This window comes from Pezoporus occidentalis, unplaced genomic scaffold, assembly GCF_034315485.1.
Source record: "Pezoporus occidentalis ecotype Australia unplaced genomic scaffold, CSIRO_AGI_Poc_V1 ctg24, whole genome shotgun sequence".
Taxonomy (NCBI): Eukaryota; Metazoa; Chordata; class Aves; order Psittaciformes; family Psittacidae; genus Pezoporus; species Pezoporus occidentalis.
The window spans coordinates 1,490,666-1,513,274 of record NW_026914285.1 but is presented as its reverse complement, the minus strand read 5'-3'; the positions used below and the strand labels follow the sequence as shown (position 1 = coordinate 1,513,274).

Here is a 22,609-nt window from a genome sequence, read left to right as displayed (position 1 = left end):
TCTCGCAGGAGCTGTGGTCTCGGCCGGAAGCGGCGGGTGGTGCCTGGCGCCGAGCTCTGGCGGCGTCGGCGCTGGCGGTTGAACAATAGTGGCGCGGGGTGGTGAGGTGGGTGGTAGTACGGAATCGGACCAGCTCGGACCGGACCGCGTGGCGGTGAGCGCGGTGAGGAGCCTGAGGAAGGGGCTGGGAGGGAGCCGGATGGGAGGGACCAGGGCAGCCCAGCTCAGCCTGCGGGGAAGGGAAAGGAAAGGAAAAGGGTGCGCGGGCGGTGAAGCGGCGGAATGGCTTGGTCCCTGCCGTCCCACTGTACGGCCTGGCTGCCCCCCCCCCCCGAGGAAGAAACTTTCCCGGGACGCTGCCTCCCTCGTTCCGCCTGCTTTGGGCGGGCCGGGCGGCGTGAGGCGCTGCCAGGCGGGGGGCTGCCGGCTCTTCGCCCGGGGGGCGGTTGAAATAACGGTCCCGTCCCTTGTGGTGACCCGTTCCCCCACCCTTCCACCACAGGGCACTATGAACGAAGAGCAGTTTGTGAGCATCGACTTAGACGATGACAACGTCTGCAGCGTCTGCAAGCTGGGGACCGAGGAGGAAACGCTCTCCTTTTGCCACGTTTGTTTCGAGCTGAACATCGAAGGTAACGCTCTAGAGGAGTCGTCCTGTGCGAGCTTCGTACTTGCACTGCTTGGCTTAGAGCTGGAGCAAACAGAGCTTTTCTGTGAAGGCTTTCATAAAGACTTAGGTTTGGAAAGGTGTATATTTATAAAGTTTTCTTGCTGGCCGAACTACTTTAAGTTCCTAAATACCGCATTTCCAGTAAAGGTGAGTGCCCTAGCTGCTGTAGATGTAAAGATACACCCCTCTTCAAAGAGCTTCTGAAATCCCCTGGCGTTAATTTCGTCTTCTGGTATTAGACCTCTGATGTTAGTTCAGATTGGAAGCAGTTAATATTCTGCCTTTATTCAGGGTTTTTGCTCAGTAGTTAGAGGGGACTTTGTGTAAAACTTAATTCAGTTTCAAATTTTAAAGGATAATAGGTTGGGTTTTGTTTTGGTTTTTAAGATTAATGTTTTACTACAAATAATCAGAGGATTCTTTCTTTTTGCTTTCATAAGATGACAGTGCATTTCGTCTGATAAAGCTGGGTTCATTGTCAAAGCTTCTTAAAAGTTTGCAAATTATAAAATAGGAATTTTGTCCATCTTGTAACAAACTAATCTTGTGCTACCATTTTGGCCTCTGGTATGGTATTTTCAGAATTTCTAACCTTCTGCTGAAGAGCTTGCTCATCTTGTTGCTTTTCTTCATATATGAATCAAGTGTTGGTCATGAATGAACAGGGAATTAGTTATTTCTCTTTTAAAAATCAAATAACAATTTTAAAAAGTATGAATATTGTTGCTTGATTTTGACACAACAGAGTAGTTTGTTCCATTTATATAAAGTATTATTTGCCAATTGTATGTGCATGTGACTGCTTGGAGTAATCTGTATTGGTAGAAGGCAATTGAATATGAAGATCTTAACACAGTTCTGTGAATAATCCCATTTTTTCAGGACAGGTTGTAAGATTTGTTTTATCTCTGATATATATGAGGGTACACAAAAGGTCTTAATTCTGAGTGGAAAGTACCAAGAGAGATAAGCTCTGTACCCGGTCAGCTAGTTGCTTATTAAAAACACTAGAAGCATAAAACTGACTTAAATATAGGGGCTGTAAGGATATGTATTCCATAACAGTTTCTATTATGCATCTGACTTTAAGGTCATTGTTGCTACTAGAGGCAATATGTTTTAATCTGAACTTTCAGTAGCAATTTGCATGCTGTATGTTTTTGTTTAGAAGAGATACGCTTTCTGATAAAACTCGGAGCGACTGTCTAACATCTTGAGTTTTCTTACTGCTTTAAATTAGGTTTACTGTTCTCGTGTGGAGTGAAGATGTTTCATGCATTAGGCTTTAAAATGAGGAAAAAAGCCCATGTTGGCATAATGACAATTAAGTACTTTGGTTACATTCAGAATCTAGTTTTGTTTTGAAAGTGTTGAAACATAAAACGATGCATTAAAAAAATGCTGGATGTTTTCTGTCCTCTGTTTTTTGAGATAAGATGTGGATTTGTCAAAGTTACTGCTTTACAAAATAATCATTCATTTTAGCTGGAACAGTTGTGTTTTTTTTCTGGAATTCTGAAGTAGCCTTTATAATAGTAAAGACTTAACTCTCTGCAGCAGACTACTTTGCATAATCTTCTAAATTTTTGGTTAATTTAAAAAGAAGGCTGCTTATACAGAATAATGATGAAAGCTCACCTGAAATTACATGAATTGTTACAGGCTTAATTTTTATTTTGCACAGTAGAAGCATTAATACCTTCGATTATTACAGCATCAAAATACCTCAGTTTCTGATCCTGTCTTCTGTGTACCACTTTGAAAAGTGATACTGTTACTGCTTATAGGGAGAGGCAACTTAAAGGTGGCAGAGGCTGCATAAGTGACTTTATAAAGAATCATTACCAGATTTTTCAGCTGAACCACTGCATGAGCCAGCCCTTTACTATATCCACAGTCACACTCTTCCTACTTTTGACAAATCTACTGCATTCCTGTATTTTCCTGTGACAAAAGCTGTGATTTTTATATATATGTATATATATATAACATATAACAATCTTTTGGCAGCCCTTGGTACAGAATGAAATGGATAATTCACTAACTCAGAATGTTAGACAATATTTTCATATTGATCTCTTGCTTATATTTTAATGAAGTTCAAATGTGTTATAGCTCCAAGTTGAACAGAATCAACAGTAAGTTGCATCATAGAATAATTAGGGTTGGAAAGGACCTTAAGAACATCTAGTTCCAACTCCCCTGCCATGGGCAGGGACATCTCACACTAAACCATATCACCCAAGGCCTCATCCAACCTGGTCTTGAACACTGCCAGAGATGGAGCATTCACAACCTTCCTGGGCAACCTATTGCAGTGCCTCACCACCCTAACAGGAAAGAATTTCCTCCTTATATCCAATCTTAACTTCCCCTGTTTAAGTTTGAACCCGTTACCCCTTGTCCTCTCACTACAGCCCCTAAAGAAGAGTCCCTCCCCAGCATCCCTATAGGCCCCCTTCAGATACTGGAAGGCTGCTATGAGGTCTCCACGCAGCCTTCTCTTCTCCAGGCTGAACAGCCCCAACTTTCTCAGCCTGTCTTCATACGGGAGGTGCTCCAGTCCCCTGATCATCCTCGTGGCCCTCCTCTGGACTTGTTCCAACAGTTCCATGGCCTTGTTATGTTGAGGACACCAGGACTGCACACAATACTCCAGGTGAGGTCTCACAAGAGCAAAGGGGCAGGATCACCTCCTTTGACCTGCTGGTCATGCTCCTTTTGATGCAGCCCAGGATACGGTTGGCTTTCTGGGCTGCAAGCGCACGCTGTCGGCTCATGTTCATTTTCTCATCAACCAACACCCCCAAGTCCTTCTCCTCAGGGCTGCTCTGAATCTCTTCTCTGCCCAACCTGTAGCTGTGCCTGGGATTGCTCTGACCCAGGTGTAGGACCTTGCACTTGTCATGGTTAAACTTCATGAGGTTGGCATCAGCCCACCTCACAAGTGTGTCAAGGTCCCTCTGGATGGCATTCCTACCCTCCAGCGTATCAACCGAACCACACAGCTTGGTGTCATTGGCAAACTTGCTGAGGGTGCTCTCAATCCCACTGTCTGTGTCGGCGACGAAGATGTTAAACAAGACTGATCCCAACACCAATCCCTGAGGGACGCCACTCATTACTGGTCTCCAGCTGGACATTGAGCCATTGACCACAACTCTTTGTGTGCAGCCATCCAGACAGTTCTTTATCCACCGAATGTTCCATCCATCAAAATGATGTCTCTCCAATTTAGAGAAAAGGATGTCATGTGGGACAGTGTCGAACGCTTTGCACAAGTCCAGGTGGATGACATCAACTGCTCTACCCCTGTCCCTCAGTTCTGTAGCCCCATCATAGAAGGCGACCAAATTGGTCAGGCAGGATTTCCCCTTAGTGAAGCCATGCTGGCTGTCACCAAGCACCTTGTTGTTTTTCATGTGCCTTAGCATGCCTTCCAGGAGAATCTGCTCCAAGATTTTGCGAGGCACAGAGGTGAGTCTGACTGGTCTGCAATTTCCCAGGTCATCCATTTTCCCCTTCTTGAAAACGGGTTATATTTCCCTTTTTCCAGTCGTCTGAACTTCACCTATCTGCCATGATTTCTCAAATATGATGGCCAGTGTGTTCCTCATTAATATTTTTCCTTTTTGTCTAATATCGTATTTAAAAATCCAAACAGTTTAAATGCATGCATAAGCAATTCAGGAAGCAAAATACACTACTCTAAAGAGGTAATCATGCAACAGCTAGGATAGTGCTTAAGGCTTGCTCATTCTTAGTGTTGGATGATGTGCATGTGTAACTCCTCAGTGAAGTAGGAAATAGCAGGCAGGCTATTAGCCACACCTCAGCATCTTGCAGGATGCTTAAGTACTCCCACTGTTTGCAGCACGCTGTAAACTTCCATGTGTTAAGGACTGTCTGACTTAAGGGGAATGTTTAGTGCTGCTTCCATCTTTCTGGACCATCCAGTCCTCACTAGGAGGTGGGTCAGGACGGAAGGGAGCATTGCAGATGGTGGTGGCAGTGTTAGATTTGCAAGAAAGGACCTTTATGATTCTGTGAGTGAATGTATGAAATTCTGGAAGGAGGTGTCCCAGTTTCCTTTTTTAAAAGGGTGTCATATTCTAATGCTCTAACAGGTCTCATGAGATCAGATCAGTTTCCCTTCTTATTGCTTGAAGCTGTCTATGATAAATCCACACACTTGAAACTGATTTAGTCAAAGGCTTAACCGCCTGAACCCCCTCTGAAACAGACTTTCTCATATGTGTGTAAACAAAACACTACAGAAAGAAATTTACTTAGCTGTACTTAATAACATCACAGCTTAGTGTTGGTGAATCTTTGTGTCCTCTGATAACCTCCGAATTCAACAGCTGTACGAGTTTTCTTGTGTGTAGATGGTAATGTTGTTGATCTTCTTGGTTGGCCAAGATGAATAATTGGAAATGAGTGAATCGGATACCATCCCCATCTCTAATGACTCAACAGACTTTTTCCTGGATCAGTGTTGTGATATGTCTGTCTTTACCTTTCTGACCTTGGTGTGTTTTTTTGTGACTGTTGTTATCTTTGAACAGTAGCTTGATAATGATAAATAATTGAGGAAAAAAAAAAAGTTATTCTTAATCCTTTATAAAGAAGACGGCTGTACAGAAAGCTTAATCTATGGTCTGCCTTAATTAAATAACTGCTGAGTTTCTGAATGAGGAAATTAGTTACTGCATCATAACTCCTTTTATGTTTTTGGTTTAGTGGTTTGGTTTTTTTTTAATCAGAAATCAGGACTCCATAGTAGAATTTTAGTCTTTTAATAAAATAAAATGATAGTTTAGCCTGAAATTATGCTTATTCCCTTGTTCAGTCACTGCACAGAAAGCACTGGTCTGAGTGCTGAATCTATTCAGGAGTGCTGGATATAGATTATAGGGTCTGTTTCTCTGAAGTTGACTGAAAGAGCAGTAATGAAGAAGAAAAGAGAAAATGGACATACAGAATAAACAAGGGAAAGATGCAGGTTTAAACTTTCTCCTATTACGTGTCATCAACCTTTGTTGAACAGGTAAAAGAGAAATGTTCTTAGGAGAGTTCATTAGTGCTAATCTTCAGTCTAAACAGGGCAAGAGGGGAGGTGGTGTGTCTTGGCAGTATTTTTGTCCCTGTTGCACCTGCTCTTTCAGCTCACTTAGTTTGAGGATTTGTCTTCTGTGAAGTTGAGTGAATTAAGAGTCGTATAAATACTTTTATTGTGAAAACTAGCTTTTGTGTCTGAAGGATCATTATCAGGTGATTTTAGCAAAACAGAATCTTAATGTGACTCTGTCAGTGACACTAGATAATGGTCCATGGTGAAACACACAAAAATAGAAAAGTATTGTTTGTCTGTGTTGGCGCCTCCCCAGAAGGTCCCACTTTGGGGGATCCCCAGAAAAATCCTGACCTTGGGAGACATTTTAGGTATAGCTGGCCACTTCTTCCCATGTAGGCTGGCCACCTACATCAGGAGTGTGCATTTTTGCTAGTATAAAAGCCCAAGCCTCATGCGATGCCGGGGAGGCAGAACCTCATACCACCCAGGTCAACGTTGCCTCCGTGGGGATGCCTGCTAAGGTTGAACCTGCCACTTCGCACTGCAATGATGTTTCTCAGAGCTGGTTTCCTGATCGTCATTACATGGTCTTTGGGGTTAGTAAGATAACCAAACATTAGAACTGTCCTTTTCTGTATTTTGTTACCTCTATATTTTCCCTGTATTAATAAATTAGTTGTGATTCTTTAGTGTGTTCCATTTCTCCCAACCCGGAATCCTCAAACTCTGGAACAGTGACTCTTAAAGTTTAAAATATGCTAAGTATTTACATATGAAATACTAAACTAACGTTTTGAGCAATTTGAGCTGATTCTATACAGTGATTTTAAAGTTCTAGGTGGAGTTTAGAATATCCTGGTGGGTGTGGGTCTGATGGAGTTTGTTGTTTGCTCGTTTGCCTTGTGCAGGCAAAATGAACATATGAGATTGTTGTGTGCTGTTTTGTTTTTCTGAGTAGGTGTCACAGTAGTAATCTGGATTGAAACAGGAAATACTTTAAATTCATACGTAAATAGATTGCATAAATCGGGAAATCACATGTCTTATGTTAGTTTGAGACAAATCTCTCCTTTTTAATTTCATTATATATGTGAAAATGATTAACTGAACTCTGGTAGCAAATACATAATACTAACAACAGATCTGCAGTTACAGTTGGAGGGTAGAGGGAAGAGAAATGAGCATATAAGTACGTGTATGTATGCAAGGTGTCTGTATGTCTATATATCAACAAAACAAAACCCTCTGCCTGAATACAGTGTCTCTACACGCTACTTTGAAACTACCGCTGTAGGGTTTCCACGCAAGAATGCGGTGCTGTACAGAGATACCCAGGCTGTGCTCTAATTCTGGTAGTAGGAGGATGTAACCATGTAGACCCTGCTTCAGTTGTGCTGCCTGTGGTGCTGCTTAGAGTTGTTTAGATCTCTTGACATGGGAATGAATGCATTGTGCAATGAAGATGTTCTTTGTTAATGCACGCTTTGTGGCCCTCTGGGCAATGCCTGTGAAAATCCCAGTTTGAGGAACTTAAATGTATTTGTTCAGACATGGGACTCGTCTGTGAAGGTTTCAAAGATGAAAGTATGTAATAATTATGGTTTAGCTTTGTTATGTCATCGACAGTTTATATGTCTTCACCTGGTTTTATGCTAGTATGTCTTGATGCAGAATTATTTAAAAATCTGAGTTTCCTGAGATTCAAGGGTTTGTAATGGAGAAAAAAAAAAACAGAAGGGGAGAAATCTTGATTGGATTTTACTCGTTATTTTGCTTATCTGGTGCTAACTACAATACCATTGTGGAGAATGCAAGCTGACAAACAAACTGGCTTGCTTCCATTTATGTTTAGAGTTGACTACAGGTCTTGTAATACAAAAGAAGAGATGTTTTAAGTACTGGACATTTATTCCCGTGATTTATGTTAAGATACTTACATTTTCATGGTCTTAAACTGCTGATAGACTCATAGCATTTGAGTCAATTTCAACATCAGGTTGGTGTATCCTGCTGTTTAAATTTCATTCTGTTCCAAAATATACACATCCTTTTTTTTTTTTTTTTTCTCGGTGTTAAAGAAGTAATAAACAATCAAATATATTATTCTGGGAACAAAAGCTAAAATATTTCATCGTTGACCTTTAGGCTAGACAGATGAGAACTTGTTTCAAAGTAGTGTTTGCAGTTCAGAGGTGTGACTCATTTCTGCAGACTTGAATGTACTTGTGGAACTAGATGCAGTTTCCAGTAAACCTCTTAACTACAAATTTAAGTCCAAATGCAGTTGGATATCCTGTCCTTAATCTTCTGAGTGCCACTGAGCAATAGTAGAGCTGTGTGGCTAGTTCTAAAAGTACTCTTTTAATTCCCTCTGTGTAAATTTGGGAGGTTTGTACATGCAAAAAAGTAAATTGAGCAGTTATGTTGCTTATGGCATAATCCAGAGTACAGAAATCCTGTCCCATAGCTCCTGCTCTCTTCTAGGTCAAGTTAATTGATTTTTCTTAAGAAGTCTGAGAACATCTTTAACATAGTAGTTCTTGTAGTAATGTTTTCATCGGGATGTATTGCTTTGTCTAATACAGTAGTAAACCCTCTTCTTAAATAGTAGTTTATAGGGAGCGTGAATTTTGAAAATGTTAAGGGGTCAATTTGATCTCTGTTCTGTCTTATATAGTGTGTCTTTGATATGTGCTGAAATACAAATGAGCTAATAGAAATGGAGTGAGAGATGATTTGTGTGCATACTTGGTGCATGGAATGCACTGCCTTTATCGTATGAAAGTGAGGCAAGAACTCTAATTTACTAACAAGATAATACCTGTTCTTTATCAGATGTCTATTTTGGAATTTAATGAATGGCACTGGCATTTTCCTTCTAGCCAGTCTAATAAATCATAAGATTTAACTCTCAAATGAAATTGCATGCATACACTTAAAAATATCAGTTGGTTTTATGTCTTGTCAGGCAGATGCACTGGAGGTACAAGTCTCGAATGATCTCATTTTTCAGTGCTGACAGAATTGTAGGACAGAAGAGTATCTGTGTTCCCTGCCCCTTGTCATTTAGACGTGTGGATGACTTGCTGTCTTAGGTCCTCATGGGCCGTTTTTATTTAATGTGTTTTGGATATGTCTTGGGATCTGCTTTTTTGTTATAAGAACCCCTCTCTTTCACCAGTCTTAATAAGCAAACTAATGTGCAGCACTGGTTTAAAATAGATAGAAGTGAACACTTAATCTCTTGTGAAGCATTTCCCTGTCTGCTGCAGCTCTGAGCCCTGTATACCAGGTAAGCTAAATGTGAGCTTATTTGATCTTCCTAGCTCCTTGTGGGCACTAGCAGATGTTCAGAAGCTGTTTCAGGAGCTGGTTAAACATCCCTGTTTATACTGAGCTATGCTGTATGTGTGCAGGTTGGACAGCTGAGAGAAGCGGCTGGAATATTTCAGACTATGTAGTCAAAGCCAGGGTTCTTAAAGTAGGCAGCCATAGACTAGCGTCCTTCGCAAGGGTTCATGCTTACTTACAGGATTAAAGGAAAAAGCATAGGTGCCTGTCACAATTCTGTCAAGAGTTAACTATTCAAGATGAGGTAAACGGTGCCTGAGAAGTGTTCCTTTACTGGCTATGAAGGCAGTCTCCACAGCTAGCTAAAACTAGATATGTACCTTTTCTAAGTGTTGTGACTTAAACTGATGATACCACCCATGCTGCCAGTACTATACAAATCTGTGTTATGAAGTGCTTTCGCTCTTTGACTGTCTGTAATAACCCCTTGTATTTTACACATTTAAGGAAACTATGTATGCCAGTATTATGCTGAGAAGGCAGCTTTTCTTTTCCTTTCTCTATGGTCAGGTGTATACATACATATCTTGCCCATAAGTACTTTAAATTTTATAAAGGGGCTTTAATTAACTGATGTTGTGGTACAAACTTATAATTTACTATTCGTGTGTTTAGAAGTATTCTTGTTAATTTTAGTTCATTCTATCTTGAATTCTGGGGACTTTTTTCCTCTTCAGCTGCTTAAGCTAAGTTTATTCACCATTGCAAAAACAATTCGTTTCCAGCATCGCAGTATAAATTGCTAAGAAGGGAAAACAGGCTTTAATGTTACTTCCAACTGATGGAGCTGAAAGATCAAATCAGAAGGTTTTTAAAAAAGAACAATAAACAAATGGGGAAAAAACCCACTGTGGAAAATAAGCAAGCTAATAATCACTTTGTTTTTTTGTTTATGAAAGGATTTATGAAGGGTTATGAAGTAGTCTTGGTATTCAAGAGTATACTTTTGAATTAAATTTGTTTAGTATTATCATAATCTTCAAAATGTGAATCAGTGGCAAAGGCAGACATAAAGTCTTTGTAGAATTCTTCCCATCAAAATAGACCCCAAAACTTCAGTATGATCAAAACTTATTTACTTGCAAGTACAGACACTTTAAAATCAGGTGTACTTGTTTGAGATGTGATTTACATGCCTGTTTATATGGTATATATTCTCCTTCTCTCTGCTACTTTGCACTTAAGAATAACTAGAAGTTAGAAAAATACATACTGCTTTATAAAGTACCTGATTGCTATTCATTCATTTACGGTATTATTTTGCAGGAGTGGATTAGGACTCATTATGGTGAGAACTGTACCATTATACTTAGAAGAGTTTCTGTCTTGTGTAGCTTACAAGTTTAAATATTCAGTTTTTATTTTCTTTTTGTCTAAATACTAAGCTCATAAATAAGCAACTGTGTTCTTTAAAACAGCTCAATATACAAAGATACTGCTGAGTAAAGTGATACCATTCATATTTCATTTACAGCACATGGGTTACCAGAATCAGAAGCGAATTTAATGGATGGTAAACACTTATCTACATTGTTTTGTGATTTTATTTTTTTTTTTATTTTTTCTTGATGTTTGGCATCATCCTGTGAATCTTGTTCACTTGAGGCATGATCTCTGGCATCTGCTCTCAAGTTAGTTAGGTATGATCCTCTAGATGTTACTCAACTTTGGTGGATTTTATTTTTTTTTTTTTTTTTTCCACTACAGATAAAACATTCATTCTCCTAATGGTTGTGGGCTTTTTGCTTTTGAGATTTTTTTCCTTCCTCTGAAAAAAATAAATGTGAAGGGTAGGACATAGTCTGGGTTGGATATAGTCTGCAATCCTATTCTTGGGAAGTAAGAATGGACAAGAGTGCAAGTATGTACAAGTGCAGAAGGAAAATGTTGCTGGTTGTGTTTTGCTGACTTGAAGAATGAGCAAAACAAAAAAAAAAAAGTTGAGGTGGATATTAGCAAACAGGAGCATTGAGACAGAACTGAAACCCTGTGAAAATTCCCAGAACTGACCATAGCTGTTTACCAAAATTATGATATTACTTCTTGTAATGTACAGAAGCCTTACCTTGCTTTATTCATTTCTTCATGTCTAGTGTTGAATAAAACGTCTTCTAAAACTGAGTCATCATCTTATATCATGTTTGATCCATGCCAGTTTACCAGCTGATAGATTTATTTTTTTTTTTTTTCTCCATGATGAAGAGAAAAATATGAACTAAGTGGAGTAGAAATTTTACAAAAAAAAGAAATGGCATGTTTTCTGTGTTATAAAGCTAATGGTATTGCCCATAACAGAAGGATTTGTGTTAAAAGAAACATACTCTTACTTGCTGTAATACTGCTACATCATTACTGGGTTGTGCTTGCCCAGCAGCTGTTGTGAATGCTCAGCTCTTCCAGAAGGTTAGTGACTGATGTTACTTATGTCCTCTGTATAGGAAAGGACTAATTGTCACCTTAGTACAAAAGATTGATTGAGGGCTGGTTTGGGGGTCTTGGAAAGTTTTTTTGCATGTGCTTGTTACAGTAGAAATCCAGACCAGTTATGTGAAAGCCAAAGCCTGTTAGCAGTTCTGTACAAAACTCTTTTGGTTTTTGGTTTTGTACATTTTCTGTTCCTTAACTGTATTGAAAAGTATTTAGATAGACCCTTTTTGGGGCTGATTGTGACGATTGTGGGGGTCGTATTCTTGTGTGCTGGAACTGTTTTGTAATAACTTGCTTTATGTTCAGAAATAGTGATGTTATGGCTAATATGTGGCATATAAATAACAAAATTTAGACTTTCAAAGTAACGTATTTTCCCTTGTATAATAGTTGCTAATTTCAGGCATACTCAACATTACTGAATTCTGATAAAAGATTCCATTGGGCAGAGTGCCTCTGGAGTAGGGAAGTTAACAGTGTTCAGAACTCTTTTAAAAGGTAAAGATTTTTCAGAAGGAAAGACTTGAGCAACCTTGAGCTTATGGCTTAGACATAAAAATCAGATGGGGCTTTATAAAGTCATGCTGCACTTGTTCTTTTTGTGTAACTGGAATTGTGTGTTTATTTTGTGTGTTCTCACACTCATCATATTGGAAAAGCATGTTTATTCTCATGGAAATAATGAAGCAGCCTCAAAGGAATTTTATTTATTTTACTTTAAGTGGTGCTCCAGCATTCTATCATTTGCTCTGCAGGTATTTCTTTTGTGATTGCCCCATAAGTTAGTGTGCATACATAAGGAAATATTGCCTGAACCTGCTTCTTCAGTTGTGTCAGGCAGAGGACTTAACTGCAAGAGGCCTTGCCTCTAGAACCAGCTCTGGAAATATTTCATTAAAACCACAAGATTTGTTTTGTTTTTTTTTTTTTCCTTTTTTTAATAGAAACAATGCAGTAGGCCTTTCCCTAGTTTTGGGGAATGAAGGGATACAAGGGAGAATAAGGAAGTGAAGTCTTGGTAGGTGCGTTTGATGTTTGGGTTGGGAGAAGGGTGGTGTCCTGAGAGTAGAAAGATTTTGGTACCTGTTAACAGTTGTGAACTAGAAACAGCCTGTGCAAAACTTTGTTTGTCCCAGTTTTACTAACTCCTCTTTCTGTAGTTTTCTTCCCTCTTCACCAGATCTTCAGTTTGCTTTAGGTAGGTTTGCTCTGTCATGTGATCAGAAGACATTGGCTTTATTCATTCATCCTATGGTCAAATTGTTAGGTGGGTTCTAGAGCATTATTATAGAAATTGTGTATATATTGTATTATATAAGATTGTATAGAACTTGCTTTTCAGCCAGTCTCATGATGTGTTCTGTAAGTAAAAGAAAGTGCTGTAAGCATCAGCAATGTAGCATGTTGAAGAATCACTTGGGTAAAGCAAATAATGTTGAACAAATCATTCTGGCTTTGTAGCCTTTGTAGTGTTGTGACTATATGCCTTGAGTTCAGTTGACAGTGTTTGCTCTTCCTTGATGGCTTAAAGATTTAAGATTTATTTAAGATTTATTTAAGATTTAAAAGACTTAAGCTTATGCTTGTTCTATTGAGTTTAGCAGAGTTGGTATATTTAAATTGTGCTGATAAGTCATGAAAACAAATTACTTGTCTTTGTTTGTTTTCACTAGAAATGTTTGAAGTTTTCTTTATATCCCTAAAGATAGAGAAGGAAAAATAGCCTTGCACGTAGGCAGTAGATCACATAGAGCTTTAGAAAAGCTAGTGAATGTCTTTTTGCTGAAAGAAATTGAAAGATACTTTGATGTGTAGACGAAGAATGTTGACTCTATACTATGGAGATAACATCTGTCTTTGCTCCAGAACTTGCTTCTTCAAAGGTGGCTCTGGTTAGGATGTGGTTTTTGTTTGTTCCAATACTTCGTTCACAGACAGAAGGAGTGTCATGACCTTTCTCCACTGTTGCTAAGAACAAAACAAATTCTACTACTGTCCTCTTTCATTTTCCACTCGTTTTGTCGTTTTGCCTTATAAATTGTGTGCACTGTTACGAACCCAACTGGAATAGTAATGCTTGTGAGTTTTAACACTGCCCAAAGAGTGGAAAATAAAAAATTTATAGTGGCTGCTCTCAATGTTTGAGCTTTCCAACTTTGAACTCCCCAACAGTTACCATCAAGTGAGAGAACAAAAATGAAGTGTTTGGATTTGTTTTCACTAGTTTTATGTTAAGAATTTTACCTTTGTAGCTTAGTTTTGACAATAGTTTGGGATTTTGTAGAATTTTTATTTTTTTTAAGCTTTTTTTGAGTGGGGTGCTTAAAGTTTGCTGCAAGAATTTAAGAGGGTAAGTCAGATATAAGTGAGAATTGTTGCAACGTAGTTTTCTGCTCATTAAAGTCTCTATTATCACATTTTGTTACCTGCTGCATTTCTTGTTTGGTGGGTTTTTTTATTATTTTAATAACTTTGTATACTTCCTTCTGTGCTAAAAGGTACAATGGCTGCAGCTTGGTTCATGTTGCCTAGTTTCAAAGATCAAATTATGTTGTTACATGTTGATTTAAATGTTCTGGCTTTAGTAAGCATTGAGCGCTTTGAACCGGTGGTTCACAAGTATACTGTTTGTTATTTGCAGTGAAGAATTTGTTTGACAGAATTGGTTTTCATTATATTGGGAATTTCCCAAGTAGTGTACTGGGCATTGGGATAAGCCAGGTTGGGCGAAGCCTTGGGTGACATGGTTTAGTGTGAGGTGTCCCTGCCCATGTCAGGGGGGTTGGAACTAGATGATCTTAAGGTCCTTTCCAACCCTAACTATTCTATGACTGTATAAGTGTTGAACTATTTGATTATTCTGGACTTCTGTACTGAATCTACTGCATAAGTGAATCTGAATTAAATAGCCACTGAAGTTGCAGAAAGTAATTTTGTACTGTGGTACTACTAACTTTCCAAACTATTTATTTCTCATACCATCTGTGTTCATGCACCAACTGTAGATCTTCACAGATTGTGTTCCTTTTTAATATGTCAATCACTATCAATTACTTTAAGGTTTGAGTAAGTTACATGCTGTAGCTATTTGAATAGTCTTTGAAGGAGCACAAGCAAAGAGGAGAATAAGCATGCATCTTGTATGATGTCATGGTTTAACCTCAGCCAACAACTAAGCCCTGTGCAGTTGCTCACTTGCTCCCCCCATATTGTGATGGGGGAGAGAATCAGAAGAGTAAAAATGAGAAAACTCATGAGTCGAGATAAAGACGGTTTAATAGTTAAGCAAAAGCCATGCAAGCAAAGCAAATTCATTCACCACTTCCCAAGGGCAGGCAGGTGTTCAGCCATCTACAAGACAACAGGGCTCTATCAAGTGTAATGGTGACTTGGGAAGACAAATGCATTAGTCTGAACATCCCCCCTTTCTTCTTCTTCTCCCTGCTTTTATGTGCTGAGCATGACGCTATATGGGATATCCCTTTGGTCAATAGGGATCAGCTGTCCTGGCTGTGTCCCCTCCCAACTCCTTGCGCAGCCCCAGGCTTGCATGCTGGTGGGGTGGGATGAGAAGCAGAAAAGGCCTTGGCTCTGTGTAAGCACTGCTCAGCAATAGCTAAAATACCCCTGTGTTATCAGCAGTGAGTCCAAATCAGCCCTATAATAGCCACTATGGAGAAGAACAACTTTATGAATGAAAACCAGCAAAGATGAAACTAATTTCAGGACAGTTTAATGTTGGCAAGTGTTGACAGCAGTAGAGCTTGGTTCTCCAGGTAGGCTGCAGGCTTGTACCAATGCAAAACAACAAACTTAAGTCTGAAATCTGAATTATGTTTGACCACGGATGACACAAGCCTGCTCACTGCAGTGTTTGTTGACAGATGGCTGGTAACATTATCCATAGAAGGTGGGAGCATGAATGACTGCTCTTGAAATGCCTTCAGAATTGTTCTATAGAACGTTCTGATATATAGCTGGAATTACTTATACAGCTTATGCACTTACGTATAGGGGTAATGCAGTTATGTACAGAGTTAGCAGTTTGCTTCATCTGTGCTATTATCCAGGAGGCACATTGCAGGTAATCTGCAAGTCCTGAGCTAAAGATTATTGTGTGCAAAACACTTCCTATGCTAAGAACCCAAGACTGGGTGGGATTTCTCAAATTTTAGAGTATCACATACCCTTGTTTGCTTCAGCAACCAGACTGTTAATAGGAAAGCATCACTTAAGTTTTTGTTTTCTTGGTTGCTTGTGAGTGAAGATTTTGAACAATCGAATATACAGTAAGTGAACTTTTTTCTATTGTGTCTTTACAGGAGTACCAAAGTCAGATCTTCTACATACAAGATCTTTAAGGGGGCACAGAGACTGCTTTGAAAAATTCCACTTGATAGCAAATCAGGACTGTCCACGATCGAAGCTCACTAAAAGTCCATATGCAGAAGTAAAAAATATCTTGAGCAAAAAAATTAACTGGATTATACAGTATGCACAAAACAAGGATTTAGACTCTGATTCTGAAAGCTCAAAAACACGCCAACACCAGCTTTTTAACTTCAGACATCAGACTGATAGAAAATTACTCCCACAGTTTGACTCCCCAGTACCCAGATACTCTGCAAAATGGATAGATGGGAATTCTGGAGGCATCTCAAGCTGCTCACAAACTCTTTTGGAAGAAAGAGAATCCACTGATTTTGGATTTGGTATGTTACAAGAAAGAGATGCTACCTTTTGTTGCAGCAGTGTTTTGTGGTCTAATCACAGCCAAGTTCAGAAAGCTGAAAAAGCTCAAGGTGATTCTCTTACCAGTGTTCGTAGAAGGCATCCTCAATACAGCAGGGAAGAACGTAAGTATATATTTACATACAACCTAGCTGGCAAGAGTGTTGTTTGAAATACCTCTTGACTATTTAATGTTCCCATAGGGCATTCACGTCCTGTAATACAGCTTTTACCAATTTGGAGTTACTGTAAAATCTGTGGAAAAAGAAAAGGCTATGTGGCTAAGCAAATAGCACAGAGGGTTTGGTTGGTGTGGGGGCTTTGTTTGTTGGGGTATCTTCTTTTAGAAGGGAGTGGTGGGCTTTTGGTTTTGGTTGGTTGGTTGTTTTTGTTTTGTTTTTTTTTTAATTCTTTCATTTGTTTGTTTTCATTGTTGTTTGGGCCAGTAATTTTCCTGTCAGTTATACTCCAGTGTGGTACAAGACACTTAATTTGCACAAAAAAGTTACAGTTGGTTACAGTCATTCGAATGAGTCAATCCTGGCAGTTGCACAGCCCCATTGTGATTACTAAACTCCCAAAAATAAGTGTCTTAGTGAACATGTATGGTGCCTCGAGTTACACCTTGCAGAGAGCTGCCCTAAGTGACAGGGGGAATTAGAGGTAAGGTAGCAGGGCAAACTTGTGAAACAGCACAAAAAACTATAAACATTCTTAATAGAAGCAGACTTGCGTTGTGCATCTTACTACATTGTTCTTTTCCATTCACTGAGAATGAGAAAGTGGGAAGGCCCTTATGTCCTCTTAAAGGCTGTAGCAATAGACCTGACACATCTTCTGGTGACTGTGGTGATATTGAAAGCAGTGGAAGAGTAAGAAGTTTTCCCATTGTTTAAGAAGATGATTGCTAAAATAAGTCTTTAGAAATACTTATGGTATTGTAGTATCTCTGGAGCCAGCCTACATGAAATGTGTTTGGACTGAGTTCTTAGGGATCTCTGCAGTTACCATCCTGTTATTAGAACAGCCTGGTCCCAAACTGGAATACAATTACTTTCATTTTTGTAGATGAGGAAAGTAAATGGAGAACATTTCTGAATTTTAAAAGACCCGAGAAAGAAGACAAACTGGTAGAATACCCTGGGGAAAATTAGGTGCTATAAAACAGTAATAATAATGGAATTCAGAATGTCAGGAGACAGTGAGAAGAGATACTGTAAAAAGTTGGAGTCAGTTTCTTTAGGCTCCCATTTTTTAAGAAACCTGTCCTTGGAAAGTTCAGTCATTTCTCATTCTTTATAAAAGGATTTTATTTAACTGCTGTATGACGTTTTGTATTGCATTGTAGTGAATTACTGGTCTTAAAGCCATAAATCAAAACAGATATGCTGTGCTGTTTGACCACATCTCCTCTGGAGTTATAAATTGGGATTACATAAATCAGGACAGCAGTTAACAGAGGAATTATGAAAGCTTGACCTGTTTTGTGGGGTTATCTAACTGAAGTTAGTGACTTGGAATTTCTCTCTCCAGTCTGAGTTTTGGGCAGGATAACATAAAGCCATTTTAAGCAGGATAACAGATTTTTTTTTTTCCTTCTGTTATGACTGGATAATGCACTTTTGAGGCATTTTTACCTTGTATTATAAGTATTTATTTAATCTTTTTGCAGTATTTAGCTTTAGAAGACATTTATTTGGAAACTCTGTGGTTATATAATTATTTTAGAGAAAAACTTTTGTCAGACTTCCTGCTTGACTTCAGTACCTTTTTATTTCAGTTACCTCTGCTGTAACTCTTTTTCTTACACTAAGAAAAAATATTCTTAGTGAAACTGTAAATAGCTTGATCAACATTCCTTTATAATTTACCTCAGTTATGGATTGGATAATGTTTTATCATTTAAATTAGGTGTTCTGTTCCTTTTCCCTTTCCCTTTTGTATCAGATTTGTGTGAAATGAAACAGTCCCATCCTGATAAACCCACACATATATGAAATGCGTGAACCCGTCTATCTGCTACAGTTGATGAAATGATGCTGAAAATAAAAGATGGGAAGTAACATCCTACCAATGGGTCTAAAAAAGTGTGAGGGACTCTTGACCTTTTTATAAAGCTGTAAATTATTGTATTATATCCAGTCAGGGCTTCTATGGAGCATGAAGGGTGGAAAGATGTGAGAAAGGAATCTTCAGTTTGCTAGCCAAAGGTAGGAAGGAGCACCACTGTACCTGGCTGTTGGAGGAGAAAGGTGAATCTTTTCTGCTATTGAGTGACCTTATGTCTTGAGTAACAAGTAGGCTATCTCAACTGTTGCCAACTTGTTTGATTTGGCAGCACTGACAGGAAGTTAGTATCCCATGACTTCAGGAGCTGAGAAAGTCTGAAAAGGAAGGCTTAGGATAATCGTAGAGTCTCATGGGCAGGTAAAAACCATCCTTTTTCAGAACTTATGCTTTAAATGTACAATATAGAAACCTATTGTACCGAGAAATCTCTGAACAAAAGCTGCATCATCACAGCGTAGGTTTTTCTCAAGTATGTGATGAGAGCTTTGTGCTTTTGTTCCAGTGGTGATCAGGATTGTTAATTTCACCATGCTGCCAAGGGCATTTCACCATCAGGCATGGCACCAACCTGTATCCACCGCTGCTGGGTTGAGAGATTTCTGGAAAGAAAGCCACTGCTTCCCCACTTGCTGCTGTTGATTGAGGTCAGCATAGAACACTTCCACAGTTCTGTCCTATGAGGTTTAATACATATTTTCTATGAGGCTGATCGATGTACACAACCTGAGATACAGAAGGGCATTTGAATGACGCAGAGGATCTTCTAGTTCTCACTAGGAACACACCACAAAGTGGGAAGTAAACCTGGTTTTATATGCTGGTCTTTGTCTCAAACTAAGATTTTTATTAATGATTTCAGTGGGGTACTCAGTAGAAATTGTATGTTTTTATATGCAGAAAACACAAAACTTGATAACCGAAACAGCTTGTGTGCTGAAAATACTGTCTCAAAGCTGTTTCCTGTAGGCTTGCAAATGTAGCAGGAATTACCTCAGAATTGTCCACTTGCCCACAATTAAACAGGTGTGCTTGGCAGGGGTTGCACTGCGGAAACTTCATTTTGCAGTCAGAGGAAGGTAAGAGTATTTAAAAATATTGAGCAATTTACAAGCAGCTAATTCTGGAGTTCTGAGGGTTTGAGTTTCCAGCTTTTTGACATTGAAAAGGGAGCTTTCCTATGGAGTAAATTGTTGTCTGTGACAACATAAAGAGAATTGGCAAATTATCCACAAATGACTGATAAATAATGTTGCCTCTGACTTGCTGCCACACATCTGTTGATTATTAGCATGCAAATGATGACAATTTGAGAAAATGGAAATTTGCATAAGGATGCTTATATTACTTTAGTATTGGTAATAACAGATTTCATTGTTACAGTGACTGCGATGACTCCTGGAGATTTAAAACAACTTAATGAAAAACTGCTCAAGCAAATTCAGGGTGAGAATTTGTCAGTGCTTTTTGGTTCGGGTTTGTGTTGCTTTGTAATATGGAAAATCTGTTTTAAAAAATAACTGAAAGGAAAGCCATCACAATTTAAGTTTTGAAGAGAAGTCTATATATCACATTTCTATGTAAAACAAGAAAATTCTAGGTAAAGGTTTTGACAGGAATCAGAGAATCATTTGGGTTGGAAAAGACCTTTGAGAGCATCAGGTCCGAATATTAACACTGACAAGTCCACTATTAAAACATGTCTTTTAAGTGCCACATCTGCTCTCTTCAATACCTCTAGGGATAGTGACTCAACCGCTTCCCTTGGGCAGCCTGTTCCAATGCTTGAAAATCCTTTCAGTGAAGAAATTTTTCTTCATATCCAATCTAAACCTCCCCTGACACAACTGGAGGCCATTTCCTCTTGTCCTGTCACTTGTTACCTGGGAGAAGACAGACACCCCCCTCACTACAACCTCCTTTCAGGTAGTTGTAGAGAGTGATACGGTCTCCCCTTGTTCTGTTTTTCTCCGATTCCCTCAACAATTCCTCATAAGATGTGCTCACCCTTCACCAGCTTTGTTGCCCTTCTCTGGACCTACTCCAGCACCTTGGTGTCTGTTTTTGTAGTGAGAGGCCCAAAACTGAGCACAGTATTTAGGGCGTGGCCTCACCAGTTCTGAGTACAGGGTGCTGTACATCCTGCTGGCCACACTACTTCTGATACAATCAGAATCCACTTAATTTTCAGCTAAATGTGCCTTTTTTATGGTAATGTTCAGCACTGCATCTTAAGTCTATGGAAGTGCAGGGATCAAGTGTGTTAACCTAATGTGTTCTTGCAGATGTGTTTGAAGAGCTGACACAGCAAGTCCAAGAAAAGGACTCTCTGGCCTCAGAGCTCAATGTCCGTCATATTGCTATTGAGCAACTGCTGAAGAACTACTCCAAGCTGCCGTGTCTACAGATGGGGCGAGCAGGGATGAAATCAAATGTCCCCATTTAAAAGGGGGTATGCTTGTATCTCCCTACAGAGCTAACTTTCCCTAACAGCTTTGATAACCATTAAGTACAGCTGCACAGATATTTAAAAGCTTTTCGGGAAACTTGGGCAGCTTTCTCTTTGCATTCATAATCCATGAGGAGTCTTATTCCACTTCGGTTTTAACAAGGCAAATATTTTAGGGATTGAAATCTATTGTAATAAGGTTTATTCACACTTCAGGATTTTTTTTTCTTGCCCATAACTATGCATGAGCCTTGAAATGAATTCTGTGTTTCGTTGATAATGAAATTGTTCCTAGCAAAGAATGACCTGAGCCTGTAAAGCTGCCTCCTTCATAGAGAGGAAAAACAAAAATTGGAGATTTGATCAGGTCTGATCATGTTACATCCAGGAGAGCTTTAAGGGGAGAACAGTGTTAATGAAACTCATGTTTTCTTATTTATTATGAGCAATATTTTATTACTGAAATTTTATACTAAATAAATATCACTATTTTAGGTACTTTTCCAGATCTCTTTATAAAATGTCTGAATTACTCTGTGTAATGTTTATGCCTTGTGTATGATTGTTTATCCTTTTTCAGGTCTGTATCTTTCATGATACAATTTTAAAAATACTTGTTTCCCAAAGAGACTAATTTCATGTTAAAGAAAAAGAAGTGGTGGTGCATCACTTATTTTTATCAGCTTTGTAACTGGAGAATTTGGTTCATGAGAGACATTTAAAAAGAAAAGCACAGCACTTCCTTTAAAATGAAAAAAAAGAAAAAAGTCCATACTTTGGTTTTAATGCATAGAAGTTGAAGTTGTTTTATATGTGTGAAATTTTCAATGCTGAAAGATTACTTTGATGAAACTAAATAAATTTGTAATACTACATTGCCTTGTTTTGCTTTTTTATAACGTTGGATCAGATTGTGATAGTGTTTTTAATTTTGAAATGCAAACAGTGTTGTTACATTACAAAATAGAGCATCGTCTGCTTTTTTAAACCTTCTATCAGGCTGCCACACTGAGAAATCTTTGTTAATGTTTGCCAGAGACTGTAGAGCTGCATTTGTGTAACTAGAAGTTCCTGAGTTGCACTAAAAGAGTCGGGGTGGGGGGAGAAAGTTCCCTCTGCCAAAAGTTAATGTCTTTGTGCTTTCTGTTTTTATCACGTTAAGTTCTAACAGGGAGTAGTTTATATAGTTGACCTGAAGGAATGACTAGCATGGAGGGAGGTTTAGATTTGATTTTAAAATCAAACTGAGACTTAAGCTGAAGTTCAGCCTATGTTTATTGATTGCCCTCCCTATAGCGGTATCTGGACTACACAGGACAGGTTGATTAATGTTGTGTTTTTTCCATAAGGCATTTCTGGAAGGGCCCTGAAAGGAGTTTGGAACAGCTTGAGAGTATGCATGAGCGGGGGCTTGAACTTGTCTGTCTTGGTATTTTGTGGTTCAGGAGTGGGGAAAAGTCAGCATCATTGCTTGCATGTGCAAGCGGATCTGTAAGTAAGTGTACACTAGCTCATCCCTAATTATGGTTGGCAGAAGATGGGTTAATCTCCATGTGCAAGTCTGTCTGTAAACCTTATTAATACAGTACTAAGATAAGTGCAAGTGTAAGGTGACAGAAGTACTATTGTTACTCCTATCTATGAAACTATTGTTACTCCTATCTATGAAAAGACCACCATACAGTCTAAGTGAGGTTGGATCTCTAGTTCCTCACACACCGGATCAGATTGATGATGGCCTTAATGTCACTTCACTGCACTGGGATTGAGGAGAACAAAGCTGTACCTAACTCTTGCTGGTCACTTTTGAGGGAATTAAACTGAAAATTTAGGCAAA

General features: G+C 38.9%; 1 protein-coding gene across 2 annotated transcripts; it reads left to right on the top strand.

The window, feature by feature from the left end:
- The first annotated feature begins 381 nt into the window (after positions 1-381).
- CUNH21orf91 (chromosome unknown C21orf91 homolog) lies at positions 382-21,645 on the top strand. 2 transcript variants are annotated; one of them, XM_062622118.1, is made up of 4 exons: positions 384-632; positions 15,848-16,381; positions 19,707-19,769; positions 20,609-21,645. In XM_062622118.1, the coding sequence occupies exons 1-4, from the start codon at positions 509-511 to the stop codon at positions 20,767-20,769; spliced, it is 882 nt and encodes a 293-aa protein (XP_062478102.1). In that variant the 5' UTR covers positions 384-508; the 3' UTR covers positions 20,770-21,645. The 2 variants fall into 2 exon arrangements, with proteins under 2 accessions (XP_062478103.1, XP_062478102.1); XM_062622119.1 differs by lacking the exon at positions 19,707-19,769 and having other exon boundaries at positions 382-632.
- Positions 21,646-22,609: the final 964 nt, after the last annotated feature.